The sequence below is a fragment of the Nerophis ophidion genome, unplaced genomic scaffold (assembly GCF_033978795.1).
Source record: "Nerophis ophidion isolate RoL-2023_Sa unplaced genomic scaffold, RoL_Noph_v1.0 HiC_scaffold_52, whole genome shotgun sequence".
NCBI lineage: Eukaryota > Metazoa > Chordata > Actinopteri > Syngnathiformes > Syngnathidae > Nerophis > Nerophis ophidion.
The window spans coordinates 220,001-239,380 of NW_026906974.1; the positions used below are offsets into that span (position 1 = coordinate 220,001).

General features: G+C 43.8%; 1 protein-coding gene across 3 annotated transcripts in view; it reads left to right on the top strand.

Annotated features, from left to right (window-relative positions):
- The window catches only part of LOC133546945 (oocyte zinc finger protein XlCOF6-like), a 127,607-nt gene that overhangs the window by 85,256 nt on the left and 22,971 nt on the right, over positions 1-19,380 (top strand). Inside the window, exon 1 of one of the 3 annotated variants that reach the window (XM_061892790.1) lies at positions 7,498-7,923. The exons of the other annotated variants lie outside the window; for them this stretch is intronic. Coding sequence (XP_061748774.1) covers positions 7,821-7,923 — 103 coding nt within the window. The 5' untranslated portion in view covers positions 7,498-7,820. Of the gene's footprint in view, positions 1-7,497; positions 7,924-19,380 lie in introns of those variants that run through there. 3 annotated transcript variants of the gene reach the window in all.

The window sequence follows — 19,380 nt, forward strand, 5'->3', positions numbered from 1 at the left end:
CATCTTGGACGTTGGTTTTTCGACGTCCAAGTTAGCGTTCTCACCTGGCCGGATTCCTCCTTTCCTTTTTCGCCCACTGGCTCCTCCCCCCCGGCGAAAGCGCCACCAGCGCCGCGGCAAACGTGGCGGCCAGCTGGTGAGAGTTAGGGCACTCCTGGCCCGCCTTTCCGTGGCTTCCCGAAGGAAGTATGGTCCGGTACCTGGTCTCTTCCTGCACCCGCGTTCGCTGGATCCCCCCGGGTCCTGGATTGTGCCTGTTGTCTGTCTGCAGAGGGAAGCTCGCCCGCCTCGCTCCTGCTGGCCCCGCCCCCGGAGACGCAGCGTGAATTCCCGCCACCTGCGGGCTCTGTGTCAGGCCCCACCTGGATTAGCAGCGGCCTTGGACGAGCCGGCCCCCGTTAAATTCGGTCTTGTGAACGCAAGATCCTTGACCAACAAAAAATTTATCCTGAAGGATTTATTCGTCTCCCGCGGACTGGACCTCCTCTGTTTGACAGAAACCTGGCTGAGAGTTGGTGAGTCCGCCGCTCTTAATGAACTTCTGCCTCCGGAGTGTTCCTATTTTAATTCTCCGCGGTCGTCCGGCCGAAAAGGAGGAGGATTAGCAGTCGTTTTTAAAAATGACTTTAAATGCCGTCAGATCCGCCTGCAATCCTCCTTTTCAAGCTTGGAACTATGCATGTTTGAACTGGGTCTTTCTGGTGTCGTCCTGTGTGTCGTCGTATATCCACCACCCAAGTACCACAAAGACTTTATAAATGACTTTTCTCAATTTCTGGCCGAAATCCTGCCCAAATACGATCGTGTCTTAATTGTTGGATATTTTAATATTCACACCTGCTGCCCAGACGAACCTTTATCCAGGAGCTTCCTGAATGTCATTGACTCTTTTAACTTAGTACAGTCTGTGTGTGGTTCTACACACGAACGCGGGCATACACTAGACCTCGTACTGTCTTATGGTTTTATTGTTGACAATGTTGTTATTGGTGATGCGGTGTTCAGTGATCACAGTCCTGTTATGTTTGATTTAACTTTTGAACCTGATGTAAAGCCGCTTGCCGTGCGTCATGCGCGTGTTATTAGGTCTGACACCGCAGCCGCCTTTTCTCCTTTGTTTACTGAGTCCATGCAGAGTATATCACACCCTGCAGACACTCAACATTTGATGTACTCTTTTCTTTCGACATGTTCTAAGATTCTGGATAGTATAGCGCCCCTCAGAGCTATACGTCCCAAACTAAAACAGGAACCTTGGCTCAATGAAAGCACACACACAGCTCGGCTTGAGTGGCGAAGGGCGGAGCGCAAGTGGAAAGGGGATCACTTGGAAGTCTCCTATCAAATTTTAAAAGAAAACTGTCGAAATTATCCAAGTGTGGTTAAAGCTGAGAAAACAAAATATTTGTCAGACTTCATTTTAAATAGCATCAGTAAGCCACGTGTTCTTTTTAATACTATTAGTAATGTTCTTAAACCGAATCCAGCCACTTCACTGGAGATGACAAGTGAAACTTGTGAAAAATTTCTCTCCTTTTTTAATCATAAGGTTGCTTCTATTCTGGCAAATCTTTCTCGTTTTCCATTAAGTTTTAACGTGGCCACTCAGTGCTCGACTGTGTTCTGTCACTTTGAGCCTGTGTCCATGCCTGAACTTACAGGAATAGTCGGCAAGCTAAAACCCTCGTCATGTCCCACAGACTCAGTCCCCCCTCGCTATTTTAAAGAAATCTGGGACACTATTGATTTGTCTGTTAGGAACATCATCAACAGCAGCTTGATTTCTGGCTGTGTCCCCTCCCTTTGTAAAAGAGCTGTTGTTGAGCCTTTGATTAAAAAAACAGGTCTTGATCCGACAAGTTTGTCAAATTATCGGCCCATTTCCAAATTACTTTTTGTGTCAAAGATTTTGGAGAAATGTGTTCTGGCACAACTGCAGCCTTTTTTAGATGAAAATAGCACTTTAGATCCATTTCAGTCTGGATACAAAGCTTTGCACAGTACTGAATCTGCACTTTTAAAGGTTTTTAATGACTTGCTTTTAATGTCTGATTCTGGCAGCTCTGCCATTTTAGTGCTTTTAGATCTTACAGCTGCCTTTGACACAGTCCACCACACAATTCTTTTAGAGCGCCTGAGAGACTGTGTGGGTGTCAGGGGGACTGCGTTACAGTGGTTCAGATCTTACCTGTCTGAGAGGTCCTTCTCTGTCAGGCTGGGGGACGCCACCTCCTCTTCTGCCCCGCTTTACTGTGGTGTCCCCCAGGGATCTATTTTAGGCCCCATCCTGTTCGCTCTTTATCTCCTTCCTCTTGGAGATATTTTTAAGAAACATGGAGTGTTTTATCACTTTTATGCAGATGACTGCCAAATTTATATGCCGATTTCAAAAGGCCACGGCCCCCTGACACCCCTTCTTAACTGTCTATGCCACGTCAAGGCTTGGTTAGCCCAGAATTTTTTAATAATGAATGAGGGAAAAACGGAAATTTTAGTTTTTGGTCCGGCCCTCACTGACTTGGGACCATCGGACCTCATCCAAATTTACACTCCTGCGCGCGCTCTGAGGTCCGAGAGCCAGTTCCAGCTCGTGGTGCCCAAGACCAGACTTAAGACCAGGGGAGACAGGGCCTTCTCTGTGGTCGGCCCTAAACTCTGGAACACTCTGCCCCTCCATGTTCAAACTGCTTCCACAGTGGAGTGTTTTAAGTCTCGTCTTAAATCCCACTTTTATTCTTTGGCTTTTAAAACTATGTGAGTTGTGTGGTCCTCTGTCCTCTGTTGTCCTCTGTGTTTTTTATACATTTTGATTTCTATTTTACTGTTTTAATTGCTTTTACCCTTTAAAATTGTTTTTAATCATATTTTGTTTTTATATTGTTTTTATATTGGTTTTATATTTATTTATTTTGTGTTTTTATTCAGTCATTGGTGGAACATAAAGTTGTTTTTTTAATATTGTTTTTAACATGGCTGTGCAGCACTTTGGAAACGTTCTTGATGTTTAAATGTGCTATATAAATAAAGTGGATTGGATTGGATTGGATTGACAAAGATTGAGAGAAAAGTTGAGAATAAAAGTAAAAATGGGGAGAAAAGGAGAGAACGAAGGTGAAAACAGATAGAAAATGAGAGAAAGAAGGTATAGAGTATGAATATTAAATACAATCAGGTGAGCAGATACCTCAGCTGGGACGAGTTATCTAATCACCTGTTTCCTTTATCAGCAGCGTTGGAAACCATGAGAGGGGCTGGCGATTTAGGAGTGAGAGCCAGACGAAGGAGATCAGGAGAAACGCATGTCATTGAGAGCTGAAAAGCTGAAAGAGACATTGAGCACAAAAATAAATTGTAAAGAAATAAAAAGTGTGTAACCACTGAACCAGGCGTGGTGTTTCCGTGGAGGGAATGGAGGATCCAGGACGAGGATCTCCACAGGGCTATACAAATAAACATTGATTGACATTGATTGATTGATATTTGTAGTTGCTCAGATGGATGGTGGATGGACTGTGGTGGTAAAGCTTGGCTTGACTGCTGCTGTGTGAGGGGTTGATAGTCTTGAGCCTGGGGGTTGAGAGTGACTGCTGGTTCCTTGGTTCTTTTTAAGTAGGAGCTCATGCCATCAGATGCTGTGTGTGAGGAAGCATGAAGGCTGGAAGCTTTTAAAACTGCTAATTTTGCATCAGCAGCTGCCAATTGAGCATCCAGGTCCATCATATCCTTTTTCTTTCTGATTCTTTCCCTCTCCTCTTCCAATTTCTTTTTGATCTTTTCCTCCTCCTCTTCCAATTTCCTTTTAATCTGTAGTGACTCTTCTTCCAATTTCTTTTTTATATTTTCCTCCTCCTCTTCCAAGGCAGCGAGGGCAGCCCTGTCGGCCTCTGCCTGTCTGCGAACTGAGGAGGTTCTAGAATTACTAGAACCAGACCGTGTGTGACTCCCATGTGATTTGTGACTTATATTACTAATGCTGTCATTTGGATTAATTTCGTTTTCGAAATCTTCCATATTTTCCAGGGTTGGTGTTTTTATCCAGGTGTTAACATGCTCAATGAATTCATGTAGATTGATTAATTTGGCTTTGTACCATATGTCGTGATTGATTTGGTCCTCTGTTGGTAGAATTGGTAGGAGGGATGTGTGTGCACTTGCGGTTTCCTTTATAACATTGAGATATTTGGTGAAAGCAGATTGCACGTCCATTTTGTCCTCTCCATTTTCCATCATTTCCATGATATGTTTCTGCATGTTGCTTGCCTTGTTTAATTTAGATCTCCTCTCCTTCTCAAGTGTTTCAATTCTGTGCATTAGGGCTTTTGGTGTCATTTTCACTGTGCGTTTTTTTTTTTACATCAGATGTTTGATCTGTGTCATACTTGCCAACCTTGAGACCTCCGATTTCGGGGGGTGGGGGTTGGTGGTGGGGGGCATGGTCAGGGTGGGGCGTGGTTGGGGGCTTGGTTAAGAGGGAAGGAGTATATTTACCGCTAGATTCATAGATTTACCAAGTCAAGTATTTCATATATATCAATCAATCAATCAATCAATGTTTATTTATATATCCCTAAATCACTAGTGTCTCAAAGGGCTGCACAAACCACAACACAAAACACCATATATATATATATATATATATATATAAAATAAATACTTGAATTTCAGTGTTCATTTATTTACACATTTACACACACATAACACTCATTTACTCATTGTTGAGTTAAGGGTTGAATCGTCCATCCTTTTTCTAACCATATGCAAGTGCAGTAGATGGCAGTATTGTCCTGTTTAAGAGTTTCACAACAATGCTGTTTGGCAGACGAACTGCTTTACGGTAGACGAAAACGGACTGCTGTTGTTGTATGTTGTTTTACCGCGCTGGGAGGACGTTAATGAAACTGCCTAACAATAAACCCACATAAGAAACCAATAACTCGCCCTCGATCATTTTACAGTTATAACATCATTGGGCAGACACGCTCTTTATACACGTCACTCAGGTCCGCATGGAGCTGGAGGGGGCGTGGCCTCCAGCTCCGCCTCAATTTCGGGAGAAAATTGTCCCAGGAGGTTTTCGGAAGAGGCGCTGAATTTCGGGAGTCTCCCGGAAAATCCAGGAGTGTTGGTAAGTATGATCTGTGTCCACCTGTTTTTCCATCCCTGCAGGTTGTGACTGATTTTCAATCATTTCTGACAGTTCAGCCTGTGAGGGTTCCATTTGACCTTTAATTGTATCACACATTGAATGCGTTACTTTTGATTCCATTAACACATGATCATGCATTTCCAAAGCATTGTATTTTCCTTTCCCAGGATCCATGATAATGCACAACCCACAATTCAAAATCAGATCAAATATATGGAAACCTTGTTAATGTCACTCAAAACACCAAACATCAAAACTGCAATTATTCATTTGCATTTGTTCAAACCAAAACCTCACCCACGAACGGGCTTGGACAAGGAATTATAAAACATCACCTTGTATATTAAATGTACCCACAAACGGGTTGCAGTCATGCACAAAACCTCTTGGAAAATACCCACTTTCGGGTTCAATAACATTGAATATTAACCACCAATGCATTGGATTTTTTGTTGCTGTCTTTGTGTGCACACACTGTTATATGGCCATATATTACATACCTTTACTTCATGCTGGCCTGTGACTTTGTTCTTGTCTTCAAAAGATTTTCTTCGAAAAGAGTTCCATATCTTTGAAAAGAGTACACAACTTCAAACAGCGCTGCTCAGCTGTCGCTCCAAAGTGATATCTGTTTGTCGAGACATTATGTATTTTGCATCTAAAGGTCGGAGGTTCTGATGATAGTGAAAGCTAAGAGATGAACAATGTCTCCCTCGTTCAGAATACGCAAATTCACACTTATTTAGTTAGTTCTCGAATAAAATTGGAGTTTTTGCCCCATTTGAGAAAAATCCCTCAGAGTATTTTACTATTTCTTTTTTTTTTTTACTTAAATGAAATGCTTTGAAAATAGAATGTGAGGTTACAGTGCACTTGACCTTAACATGTATAATAATCATAGTTTGAGTTTGTGCCAAATTTGAGGAAAATCTATCAAAGAATTCTTGAGATATGGCTTTAACAATGTGCTAAGTTAAGACAAAATAATAAAAACAAATATATAAAAAAATACCCAAGACCTGCTGTCACATTGTTTTGTTCATGTAAACATTGTTTTATACCATATTGTGTACAGATTCTAAACTGTAATGCAGTTTTTGGTGTATTTCCATTTTTCATCATTATTCGATATTTTGATTGTTGTCAGCCATTTTGGGCCAAAGTGTTCTTTATTTTATTTTATTTCTTTACTTCCTCTTACAACAAAGTATCTGCTGTAAATTTTAATGTATAAAACATTATTGTTAAGCAAAATGTACCATGTGTATGTTCAATTGTACAGGTTGCTATTCACTTACTTTGAAGCATTTTTTTCATTTGTTTTATATGTTTCATGGTTTAAATTTAAATTAAAGTATACCAATGCTAAAATACCTGTATCAAATGTTAGGTATATGCATTAATGTCAATTTGTTAGAGAGAGTCTGTTTCCAGAATGAATATAAATATATTTACAAGAAAAAACAGCTGCATAAGATTTTCGATTTTTGGCATTCCTATTTTTATACATTTATGGCTCTTAAAAAAACTGCCAGGATATTTTGCGGAGAACATTTAACCTAATGTCCACAATGGCATTGTGTAGGCAAAAAAAGAGTAGTGCCCAGACGTGGGAACGAAAATCACTTTCTAGCCACTTTTTCCTGGTTCACCTTATGGCCTATAACTAAGAGTTTCCCGCTTGTCTCCAACCTTTCCTCCATGCATTTCTGAGAGTGTGTGCCTCACCGACACTCTGCTGTTAACAGGCGGCCTTTGTCTTTTGAGGCCTCCAATAAATACTAAAACAAAAAGGTATTCTCTGAACATTTCTTCTTAAATAGATTATTACATTGTAAAACAACAGACACTTTACTTTTGTGTGTCCTTATGTCCCTGCAAGATGATGTTACGTTTTGGACGCATGGCTGCAATGGTTGTGATCTCTCGAATGCAGAATTTTAGAATAGAATAGAAAGTACTTTCTTGATCCCTGGTGGAAATTCAGCACCACAGTTCGCTCACAATAGGCAATAATAATTTACACCAGTAAAACCAGCAAACCAGTAATTACAGTCTGCAAATTGTGTTGTTGTTGAATGATATTTATCAGATTTAAAGTCAAATACAGTTGATATACATGTCTGTCTATCTGTGTTGGCCCTGCGATGAGGTGGCGACCTGTCCAGGGTGTACGCCGCCTTCCGCCTGAATGCAGCTGAGATAGGCTCTAGCACACCCCGCCATCCCTAAAGGGACACACAGTCGATAAAGGGATGGATGGATCATTGGTGGCCGTGATTTTTTGTGTAGACACCATGAAAACATACATTTAGAATGAATCGTTCATGACTTGCCCATCACGATGACTCGTTGGCCCCGCCCCTAAGTGACGCATGCGTGGAGGATATGTTCTTCGCAGCAAAGTCCTCCTTTACTCCACACACGCTTCTAAGCCTCGGCACATCTACTAACTACACTTTATTCATCCTCCGTGTCAGCATCAACTCCACTCGTCTCACTCAACTTTGGACATTATTAGGCCCGCTTAGATTGCTCCTTGTTTGAGCGCGCTAGTTAGCTTAGCATGCTAGTTAGCTTAGCTTGTTAGCCGCTAACAAAGAGACGCGGATTTGATCAACACATCGCTTAGTTAAGATCAAGTGTGAGTGTAAAGTGTTGTGATTGTGTGGAAATGTGTGAAAGAACCATAGCAAAGTACGAGGAGGAACTTTGTCCAACTAAAGAGGAGAAGGAGCGACCACATCAAAAACCTCAAGTTGTGTTACACAGAACAGGTTTGTTTACTTCTTACTCTCACATCTTTACTAACTTTGTATTTCATCATTAATATGACGTGTTTGATTAATAATTTATCAATAGGTGTACTCAGACACATGATTGTTATTGTGTTATTAATGTGATTATCAGACAGCAGTCATTTCCATTAGATAATGTTCAAATAGAGGTGATTTGGCACACTTATAATTAAAAAAACAAAAATAATGTTGTTTTTCATACGATATGTAGTAGTATTGTATATGTGGATGGGGGCCCTGCTTTGGAAATAATGTGTACCCCTTTCAGAGATCACATTTAGTTCCACTTCAAACATTCACATGTTGCACAATGAGATGAGATGGTATAACGTGAACAGTTCTGGAACTTTCTAACTCGGGGGAAAGAACGGGATCTCGTTGGAAGCGCGATGTATGAGCAGACGCCGTTTGGGTATAACAAAATGGTGTCTGCCAATTTAGTTTACAACTTCACTACATCAGTAGTTGTCAAACCTTTTTCACCAAGTACCAACTCAGAAAATACTTGGATTTCCAAGTACCACCATCATGAACAGCATTAAAATATAGTAGCATAGTAGGCCTTAATTATTCATTAATAACAAGGAAGACACATTATTTAACAAGTATATTTAATATTTTAGTTACTGTAACATTACACACAGTTTGAACAGTAACACAGTGTTTGCATGTTGGAAAATAAAACAATGTACATCAAAAATGAAATAATATTTGGCGTACCATTAGGTGATACCCGCGTACCACTAGTGGTACACGTACCACAGTTTTAGAATCCCTGCTCGATCGGTTCAAGAAGACATGATCAATGCACGCGTGTGCAGGGACAAGGTCACTTCCATTTTATTTGTTTTACGTCAGTTATGTTCCTGCATGTTGTCACTACTATAGTTTTCCTTTTTGCAATCTTTATTTGAATAACAATTTCACATAAAAGATGACATGCTGATCATTTAAAAAATTACAGAGCTCCTAAAGGGACATAGGTACAATTTTTTTGAGATATGTATCTTGTGCGCACCAGAAACTAGGATGCAGCTTCCTCAGTTGACCTCTGACCTGGTCCACAGAGATGACTAATGTTTGCGTAGAGGTGGTGGAGGAGGAGGAGGAGGAGGAGGGGGTTGCAACCATGGCTGGGGGGGAGAAGAAAGGGGAGTGGATGCAATGAGGAGTGGGGGGTGGGGAGAACAGTACTGGTTAAACCGGTTGAAGAAGTTCTTAATCTCATTGGCCCTCTCTATTGTCCCCCCTACTGCTCTGGTCTTTGTCTTGTGGCCTGTGATGGTTTTCACACCTTCCCAGACCTCCATCATGTTGTTCTGCTCCAGCTTCTTCCTGTAGCTGTCCTTAGTCTTCCTCACGCATCCTCTCACCTCCCGCTGTGCTGCTCTCATTGCCTCCCTGTCTCCACTCCTGAAGGCAGCTTTCTTCTTGTTGAGCACAGCTTGAACCTCCTGTGTTACCCAGGGTTTGTCATTAGGGTAGCACTGAACAGTCTTAGCAGGGCAGGTCACGTCTAGGCAGAAGTTGAGGTAATCCGTAGAACAGTGAGTCAAACCATCAATGTCCTCACCATGTGGAAACTGTGTTCCATTTGTCCGTCACAGAATGACATCACACTAAGATGTTCAGTGACAGTTTTCTTTAGCTATTTAGCATTTTTGTTCAGTATCAATCAATCAATCAATCAATGTTATTTATACAGCCCTAAATCACATTTGTCTCAAAGGGCAAAAAAAAGGCAGTACACATCTTCCAAACAAAGTGTTTGCGAGCGAAATTTTCTGAAATGTGTAGGTATATTCTTGCTATCGTTTACATTTTCAGAATGTATAATATTGTGTTTTAGAGAAATGCTTTGACATTCTTGTCAGGTTCAAACACCGATGACATCTATTTGACAAGACAAGAAGCAAAGAAATCAAACAGAGACAGGATTCCATTTAGCTCATGAGGAGAAACGTCTGGGCTGCAACTTCGTACAGTTTCCCACCACGCTTTAAATAAATAAATGATAAATGGGTTGTCTCCTCTCTGAGCTGCAACCTTATCGTGGTAGAGGAGTTTGCGTGTCCCAATGATCCTAGGAGCTATGTTGTCCGGGGGCATAAAGCCCCCTGGTAGGGTCTCCCAAGGCAAACAGGTTCTAGGTGAGGGATCAGACAAAGAGCAGCTCGAAGACCTATATGAAGAAGAAACATCATGGACCCAGATTTCCCTCGCCCGGACGCGGGTCACCGGGGCCCCCCTCTGGAGCCAGGCCCAGAGGTGGGGCACGATGGCGAGCGCCTGGTGGCCGGGCCTGTTCCCATGGGGCCCGGCCGGGCACAGCCCGAAGAGGCAACGTGGGTCACCCCTCCAATGGGCTCACCACCCATAGCAGGGGCCATAGAGGTCGGGTGCATTGTGAGCTGGGCGACAGCCGAAGGCAGGGCACTTGGCGGTCCGATCCTCGGCTACAGAAGCTAGCTCTTGGGACGTGGAACGTCACGTCACTGGGGGGGAAAGAGCCTGAGCTAGTGCGCAAAGTCGAGAAATTCCGGCTGGATATAGTCGGACTCACTTCGACGCACAGCAAGGGCTCTGGAACCACTTCTCTCGAGAGGGATTGGACCCTCTTCCACTCTGGCGTTGCCGGCAGTGAGAGGCGACGGGCTGGGGTGGCAATTCTTGTTTCCCCCCGGCTCAAAGCCTGTACGTTAGAGTTTAACCCGGTGGACGAAAGGGTAGCCTCCCTCCGCCTTCGGGTGGGGGGACGGGTCCTGACTGTTGTTTGTGCTTATGCACCAAACAGCAGTTCAGAGTACCCACCCTTTTTGGGAACGCTCGAGGGAGTACTGGAAAGTGCTCCCCCGGGTGATTCCCTTGTCCTACTGGGAGACTTCAACGCTCACGTTGGCAACGACAGTGAAACCTGGAGAGGCGTGATTGGGAAGAATGGCCGCCCGGATCTGAACCCGAGTGGTGTTTTGTTATTGGACTTTTGTGCTCGTCACAGTTTGTCCATAACAAACACCATGTTCAAACATAAGGGTGTCCATATGTGCACTTGGCACCAGGACACCCTAGGCCGCAGTTCCATGATCGACTTTGTAGTTGTGTCATCGGATTTGCGGCCTCATGTTATGGACACTCGGGTGAAGAGAGGGGCGGAGCTTTCTACCGATCACCACCTGGTGGTGAGTTGGCTGCGATGGTGGGGGAGGATGCCGGACAGACCTGGGAGGCCCAAACGCATTGTGAGGGTCTGCTGGGAACGTCTGGCAGAGTCTCCTGTCAGACAAAGTTTCAATTCCCACCTCCGGAAGAACTTTGAACATGTCACGAGGGAGGTGCTGGACATTGAGTCCGAGTGGACCATGTTCCGCACCTCTATTGTCGAGGCGGCAGATCGGAGCTGTGGCCGCAAGGTAGTTGGTGCCTGTCGGGGCGGCAATCCTAAAACCCCCTGGTGGACACCAGCGGTGAGGGATGCCGTCAAGCTGAAGAAGGAGTCCTATCGGGTCCTTTTGACTCATAGGACTCCGGAGGCAGTGGACAGGTACCGACAGGCCAAGCGGTGTGCAGCTTCAGCGGTCGCGGAGGCAAAAATTCGGACATGGGAAGAGTTCGGGGAAGCTATGGAAAACGACTTCCGGACGGCTTCGAAGCGATTCTGGACCACCGTCCGCCGCCTCAGGAAGGGGAAGCAGTGCACTATCAACACCGTGTATGGTGCGGATGGTGTTCTGCTGACCTCGACTGCGGATGTTGTGGACAGGTGGAAGGAATACTTCGAAGACCTCCTCAATCCCACCAACACGTCTTCCTATGAGGAAGCAGTGCCTGGGGAATCTGTGGTGGACTCTCCTATTTCTGGGGCTGAGGTCGCTGAGGTAGTTAAAAAGCTCCTCGGTGGCAAGGCCCCAGGGGTGGACGAGATCCGCCCGGAGTTCCTTAAGGCTCTGGATGCTGTGGGGCTGTCTTGGTTGACAAGACTTTGCAGCATCGCGTGGACATCGGGGGCGGTACCTCTGGATTGGCAGACCGGGGTGGTGGTTCCTCTCTTCAAAAAGGGGGACCGGAGGGTGTGTTCCAACTATCGTGGGATCACACTCCTCAGCCTTCCCGGTAAGGTTTATTCAGGTGTACTGGAGAGGAGGCTACGTCGGATAGTCGAACCTCGGATTCAGGAGGAACAGTGTGGTTTTCGTCCTGGTCGTGGAACTGTGGACCAGCTCTATACTCTCGGCAGGGTTCTTGAGGGTGCATGGGAGTTTGCCCAACCAGTCTACATGTGCTTTGTGGACTTGGAGAAGGCATTCGACCGTGTCCCTCGGGAAGTCCTGTGGGGAGTGCTCAGAGAGTATGGGGTATCGGACTGTCTTATTGTGGCGGTCCGTTCCCTGTACGATCAGTGCCAGAGCTTGGTCCGCATTGCCGGCAGTAAGTCGAACACATTTCCAGTGAAGGTTGGACTCCGCCAAGGCTGTCCTTTGTCACCGATTCTGTTCATAACTTTTATGGACAGAATTTCTAGGCGCAGTCAAGGCGTTGAGGGGTTCCGGTTTGGTAACCGCAGGATTAGGTCTCTGCTTTTTGCAGATGATGTGGTCCTGATGGCTTCATCTGACCGGGATCTTCAGCTCTCGCTGGATCGGTTCGCAGCCGAGTGTGAAGCGACCGGAATGAGAATCAGCACCTCCAAGTCCAAGTCCATGGTTCTCGCCCGTAAAAGGGTGGAGTGCCATCTCCGGGTTGGGGAGGAGACCCTGCCCCAAGTGGAGGAGTTCAAGTACCTAGGAGTCTTGTTCACGAGTGAGGGAAGAGTGGATCGTGAGATCGACAGGCGGATCGGTGCGGCGTCTTCAGTAATGCAGACTTTGTACCGGTCCGTTGTGGTGAAGAAGGAGCTGAGCCGGAAGGCAAAGCTCTCAATTTACCGGTCGATCTACGTTCCCATCCTCACCTATGGTCATGAGCTTTGGGTCATGACCGAAAGGATAAGATCACGGGTACAAGCGGCCGAAATGAGTTTCCTCCGCCGGGTGGCGGGGCTCTCCCTTAGAGATAGGGTGAGAAGCTCTGCCATCCGGGAGGAACTCAAAGTAAAGCCGCTGCTCCTTCACATCGAGAGGAGCCAGATGAGGTGGTTCGGGCATCTGGTCAGGATGCCACCCGAACGCCTCCCTAGGGAGGTGTTTAGGGCACGTCCAACCGGTAGGAGGCCACGGGGAAGACCCAGGACACGTTGGGAAGACTATGTCTCCCGGCTGGCCTGGGAACGCCTCGGGATCCCCCGGGAAGAGCTAGACGAAGTGGCTGGGGAGAGGGAAGTCTGGGTTTTCCTGCTTAGGCTGTTGCCCCCGCGACCCGACCTCGGATAAGCGGAAGATGATGGATGGATGGATGGATAAATGGGTTGTACTTGTATAGCGCTTTTCTACCTTCAAGGTACTCAAAGCGCTTTGACACTACTTCCACATTTACCCATTCACACACACATTCACACACTGATGGAGGGAGCTGCCATGCAAGGCGCCAACCAGCACCCATCAGGAGCAAGGGTGAAGTGTTTTGCTCAGGACACAACGAGGTTGGTACTAGGTGGGATTTGAACCTGTGACCCTTGGGAGAGTGCGCACGGCCACTCTCCCAATGCGCCACGCCTCCCTTTGACGAGGGAGTTCCACGCTTCCTCTTTTATGTGGGCCTTTTCTGATTACATAGCTGCAGCTGTTTTTAAAGGGATGGGGGGGGGGTCGTAAGCAGCTTTTGCACTCGGTCGTAAACAGTTTAAAGAAATGGTCTGCTTTGTAGATCTCAGGTTAGGAAAAGGCCTTCCTGTGGCTGTCAATAGATCAAAGAAACCGACACCTCCATGTTGCATCCCATCGCAGACAGTGGAGTTTTACAAGCCTTTTGTTTGATAAGATGAAAGACAGCTTTGGTCTTCTCGCAGGGGACCTGAACTCAATGGAACACAAAGTTTTTTCATAACTTCCATCCATCCATTTTCTACCGCTTATTCCCTTTTGGGGTCGCGGGGGGCGCTGAACTCATATACAATTATTCTGAAAATTTTGTTATTATTGTTAATATCATATGGAATCAATTATTGGTCGCAGTAAAGTGGCAAATTGGGTACTTTTTAGCTCTAAAAATGGTATTTCAACAAGTAAACAGTACAGTAGGTACTTGATTTTGATAGATGTAATGCTCATAATGCTCATAGGGACTGCGTGGCGTAGTGGGAGAGTGGCCGTGCGCAACCCGAGGGTCCCTGGTTCAATCCCCACCTAGTACCATCTTCGTCACGTCCGTTGTGTCCTGAGCAAGACACTTCACCCTTGCTCCTGATGGGTGCTGGTTTGGCGCCTTGCATGGCAGCTCCCTCCATCAGTGTGTGAATGTGTGTGTAAATGTGGAAATAGTGTCAAAGCGCTTTGAGTACCTTGAAGGTAGAAAAGCGCTATACAAGAACAACCCACTTATTTTATCATAAGGGTATACTAGTAAACTATGCAGAGATGAGATTTTTCAGTATCAAAATATTACTTGAAATCAAATTTTGGCAGCAGCAGAGTGGTTGTTTCGGTATATTTTAGCTTTGTAAAGGGTATTTCTACAAGTATACAGTACAGTAGGTACTTCCATCCATCCATCTTCTTCCGCTTATCCGAGATCGGGTCGCGGGGGCAGCAGCCTAAGCAGGGAAGCCCAGACTTCCCTCTCCCCAGCCACTTCGTCTAGCTCTTCCCGGGGGATCCCGAGGCGTTCCCAGGCCAGCCGGGAGACATAGACTTCCCAACGTGTCCTGGGTCTTCCCCGTGGCCTCCTACCGGTTGGACGTGCCCTAAACACCTCCCTCGGGAGGTGTTCGGGTGGCATCCTGACCAGATGCCCAGATGCCGAACCACCTCATCTGGCTCCTCTCCATGTGGAGGAGCAGCGGCTTTACTTTGAGTTCCTCCCGGATGGCAGAGCTTCTCACCTTATCTCAGTAGGTACTTGATATATATATATATATATATATATATATATATATATATATATATATATATATATATATATATATATAATGCTCATTAGAGTATTCTAGTAAAATAAGCAGAGATGAGATGTGTCAATATCAAACTATTATTTAAAATACATTTTTGGCAGCAACAAAGTGGCCATTTCGGCAGATATTTGCTCTAAAAATAGTAAAAATAGTATTTCAACAAGTAAACAGTACAGTAGGTACTTGATATTGATATATCTGTGAATTGTGAATTATATTATATAGCGCTTTTTCTCTAGTGACTCAAAGCGCTTTACATAGTGAAACCCAATATCTAAGTTACATTCAAACCAGTGTGGGTGGCACTGGGAGCAGGTGGGTAAAGTGTCTTGCCCAAGGACACAACGGCAGTGACTAGGATGGCGGAAGCGGGAATCGAACCTGCAACCCTCAAGTTGCTGGCACGGCCACTCTACCAACCGAGCTAATGGTCATAAGGGCATTCTAGTAAAATGCGTGTGTGTAAATATGCGATGTGTAAATATCAAAATATTACATCAAATCCCTTTTTGATTGAAGATTCAAGATTTTTTATTGTCATATGCACAGTTAAACACACAGTTTGCCGTACAATGAAAATCTTACTTTGCTAGTCCACCCTTCAACAAGTCACACTGTACTTAGCTAAAAATAAAAATGTATATACAAGGCACAGTAAGTAACATAACATTATTGCACATTCTGATTGACAGTCAACAGTATAAATATGGAGGTGACCTTGGGTCACAGCAGCAGTTAAAGTGTCTTTAGTGATCAACGGTGAAAAGTGTCTACAGTGATGGTTCACAGTTAGGGGGTGGTCATTGTAGCTGTCTTTTGTTCAAAAAGACAAAAGTAAAGGGTTGGGGGGGAGCTGGCATTCAAAAGTTAGCATTCACAAGCCTGATGGCCTGTGGGTAAAAACTGTTTGTCTGTCTGGTAGTCCTGGATTTCAGGCTCCTGTATGGTCTGCCTGATGGTAGGAGGCTGAAGAGACTGTGTACTGTCCTTGATGATGCTGTGTGCTCTCCTGGTGGCCCTGGTAGACTACATGTCCTGTAGTGAGGGGAAGGCTGCTCCTGATATGTACTGAGCAGTTTTAATCACTCACTGGAGTGCCTTCCTGTCCTTAGCAGTGCAGTTTCCATACCAGACCGTGATTGAGCTGGTAAGGACACTCTCAACCGTACTTCTATAGAAGTCGCTGAGAATTTTGGGTGGCATGCCAAATTTTCTCAGCTTTCTTAGGAAATACAGTCACTACTGGCCTTTCTTTATTGTTTGTTGGGTGTTGTGATCCCAGGTGAGGTCCTCGCTGATGTGAGTCCCGAGGAATTTAAAGGTTTTCACCCTGTCCACCTTTGTCCCACCTATGTACAGAGGAATGTACTGTGCACTTTTTCTCCATGGGTCAATAATCATCTCCTTGGTCTTGTCTGTGTTCAAGGAGAGATTATTATCCTTACACCAGGCCACCAGTTCCGCTACCTCCCTTCTGTACGTAGTATCATCTGCAAACTTGATGACAGTGGTGTTTGGCAGTCGTGTGTGAAGAGGGTGTACAATAGGGGGCTCAGCACGCAGCCTTGGGGGGTCCCAATGCCTAGAACCTTTGTGCCTGATGTCTGGTTGCCGATACTGACTGACTGGGGCCGGTTTGTGAGAAAGTTCAGGACCCAGTCACAGAGAGTTGGTGTCAGACCAACAGTGAGGAGTTTAGCAGTGAGTTTTTGTGGGATGACCGTGTTAAAAGCAGAGCTGTAGTCGATGAATAATAGCCTGGCATAGGTGTCCTTGCCCTCTACGTGGGTGAGGGTGGTGTGGATGACGGGGTTGACTGCAACCTCACTGGACCGATTCTGCCGGTAGGCAAACTGTAGAGCAGGGGTCACCACCGCGGTGCCCACGGGCACCAGGTCGCCTGTTAGGACCAGATGAGTCGCCCGCTGGCCTGTTCTAAAAATAGCTCAAATAGCAGCACTTACCAGTGAGCTGCCTCTATTCTTTAAATTGTATTCATTTACTAGCAAGCTGGTCTCGCTTTGCTCGACCTTTTTAATTCTAAGAGAGACAAAACTCAAATAGAATTTGAAAATCCAAGAAAATATTTTAAAGACTTGGTATTCACTTGTTTAAATACATTCCTTTTTTTTTTTGCTTCTTATAACTTTCAGAAAGACAATTTTTTGAAGAAAAAAAACTACCTTAAAATTTATTTTAGGATTGTTAAACACATTCACCTTTTTACCTTTTCAATTCCTTCCTCTTCTTTCCTGTCAATTTAAATCAATGTTCAAGTATTTTTTTTTTATTGTAAGGAATAATAAATACATTTTAATATAATTCTTCATTTTAGCTTCTGTTTTTTCGACAAAGTATCCATCCATCCATTTTCTACCGCTTATTCCCTTTCGGGGTCGCAGGGGGCGCTGGCGCCTATCTCAGCTACAATCGGGCGGAAGGCAGGGTACACCCTGGACAAGTCGCCACCTTATCGCAGGGCCAACACAGATAGACAGACAACATTCACACTCACATTCACACACTAGGGACCATTTAGTGTTGCCAATCAACCTATCCCCAGGTGCATGTCTTTGGAGACAAAGTATATTAGTGAAAAATTTCTTCAAACTTATTATGATTAAAATTCAGAGAAATTATTCTGGCAAATCTACAAAATCTGTAGAATCAAATTTAAATCTTATTTCAAAGTATTTTGAATTACTTTTAAAATTTTTGTTATGGAAAATCTAGAAGAAATAATGATTTGTCTTTGTTAGAAATATCGCTTGGTCCAATTTATTATATATTCTAACAAAGTGCAGATTGGATTTTAACCTATTTAAAACATGTCATCAACATTCAAAAATTAATATTAATCAGGAAAAATGACTAATGGTGTTCCATAAATTATTTTTTTAAATTGTTTCAAAAAGATTCAAATTAGCTAGTTTTTCGCTTCATTTTTTTCGGTTGAATTTGGAATTTTAAAGATAAACTGTTTTTAAAAATTGTATTTTAATTTTTTTCGTGTTTTCTCCTCTTTTAAACTGTTCAATTAAGTGTTTTTTCATCATTTATTCTCTACAAAAAAAAACTTCCGTAAAAAGAAAAAACATTTACGACAAAATGATAGACAGAAATATCAATTTTTTATATATATAGATTTGTTTATTAAAGGTAATTTGAGCAAATTGGCTATTTCTGGCAATTTATTTAAGTATGTATCAAACTGGAAGCCCTTCGCATTGATCAGTACCCAAGAAGTAGCTCTTGGTTTCAAAAAGGTTGGTGACCCCTGCTGTAGAGGGTCCAGTGTGTCTGGGATGGTCTTCTTGATGTGTGACATGACTATCCTCTCGAAGCACTTCATCACTATTGGGGTGAGTTGTCTAGTATGTTTACTATTTTATTTAGGAAAAACTTTCAATAAGAATCATATGTTTAATGTACCCGAAGATTTTTTGTTAAAATGAAGCCAATAATGTACTTTTTTGTGGTCCCATTTATTTAGAGAAGTATTGAAAAGTATCAAAATACATTTTGGTATAGGTCCCGGTACTATAATATTGGTATCGGGACAACACTAGTAAGAACAGAAGTCATTGGTTGATTCTTTGACCACCTTAGTAGTCATTTTTTCACTGGAGAGATTAGTCTCTACGATGCAACCAAGATAGGTAATCTCATTTTTGTTTGTTATTATATTGTCACCCACTTTGACTGTGAAGTTATCTACTTTTCTGAGGTTAGGAATTGACCCAAAGACCTGTGTACTTGCAAGTACCGAGGCAAGTCTTATTTCGGCAGTTTGTCATTGAAAGCCTTGCTAGTCTAGGTCTTGAGGATTCTAGCTTCTCTTGTTTTGTGGCCGTTAGCCTCGGTTCTGTTCTTCATGGGTACAGAAAATGATGGAATGATCACTTAAGCCTAATACAGTAGTTCCACTCGTGGTGATCTGAGACTGGTCAGAAGTAACAAGGAGGTCTATGAAGGTTTAACAGGACTCACTCACCCTGGTAGTTTGCTTAATGAGCTAAGTGAGACAATGTTGGTGGCACAGCTTAGTGAAGGTTTTAAAAATGGGTGCATCCTTTCAGGACATATCTGTGTTCCAGTCCCCAAGAAGTAAACCTGTATCAACATGTTTACATAAAACTCACACACTCACTAAATACATTTTATACTGTAAACAAATCTAATTAAAGTTATGATTTCACTTCCTAAATCTGACTTACAAGTATCAATAAGTGAACATAAACAATTATTTTCAATAACTAAAGTAGTCAAAACTTGAATTATTAAGGTGACTGACTTTCCTTCAGCGTGTCGTAGATGGTCTCCAATTCCTAAAGAGGAATTGTTGATGAAGATACTCCATAAAACAGCACATAGTAAAACATGTTTTTGTGAAA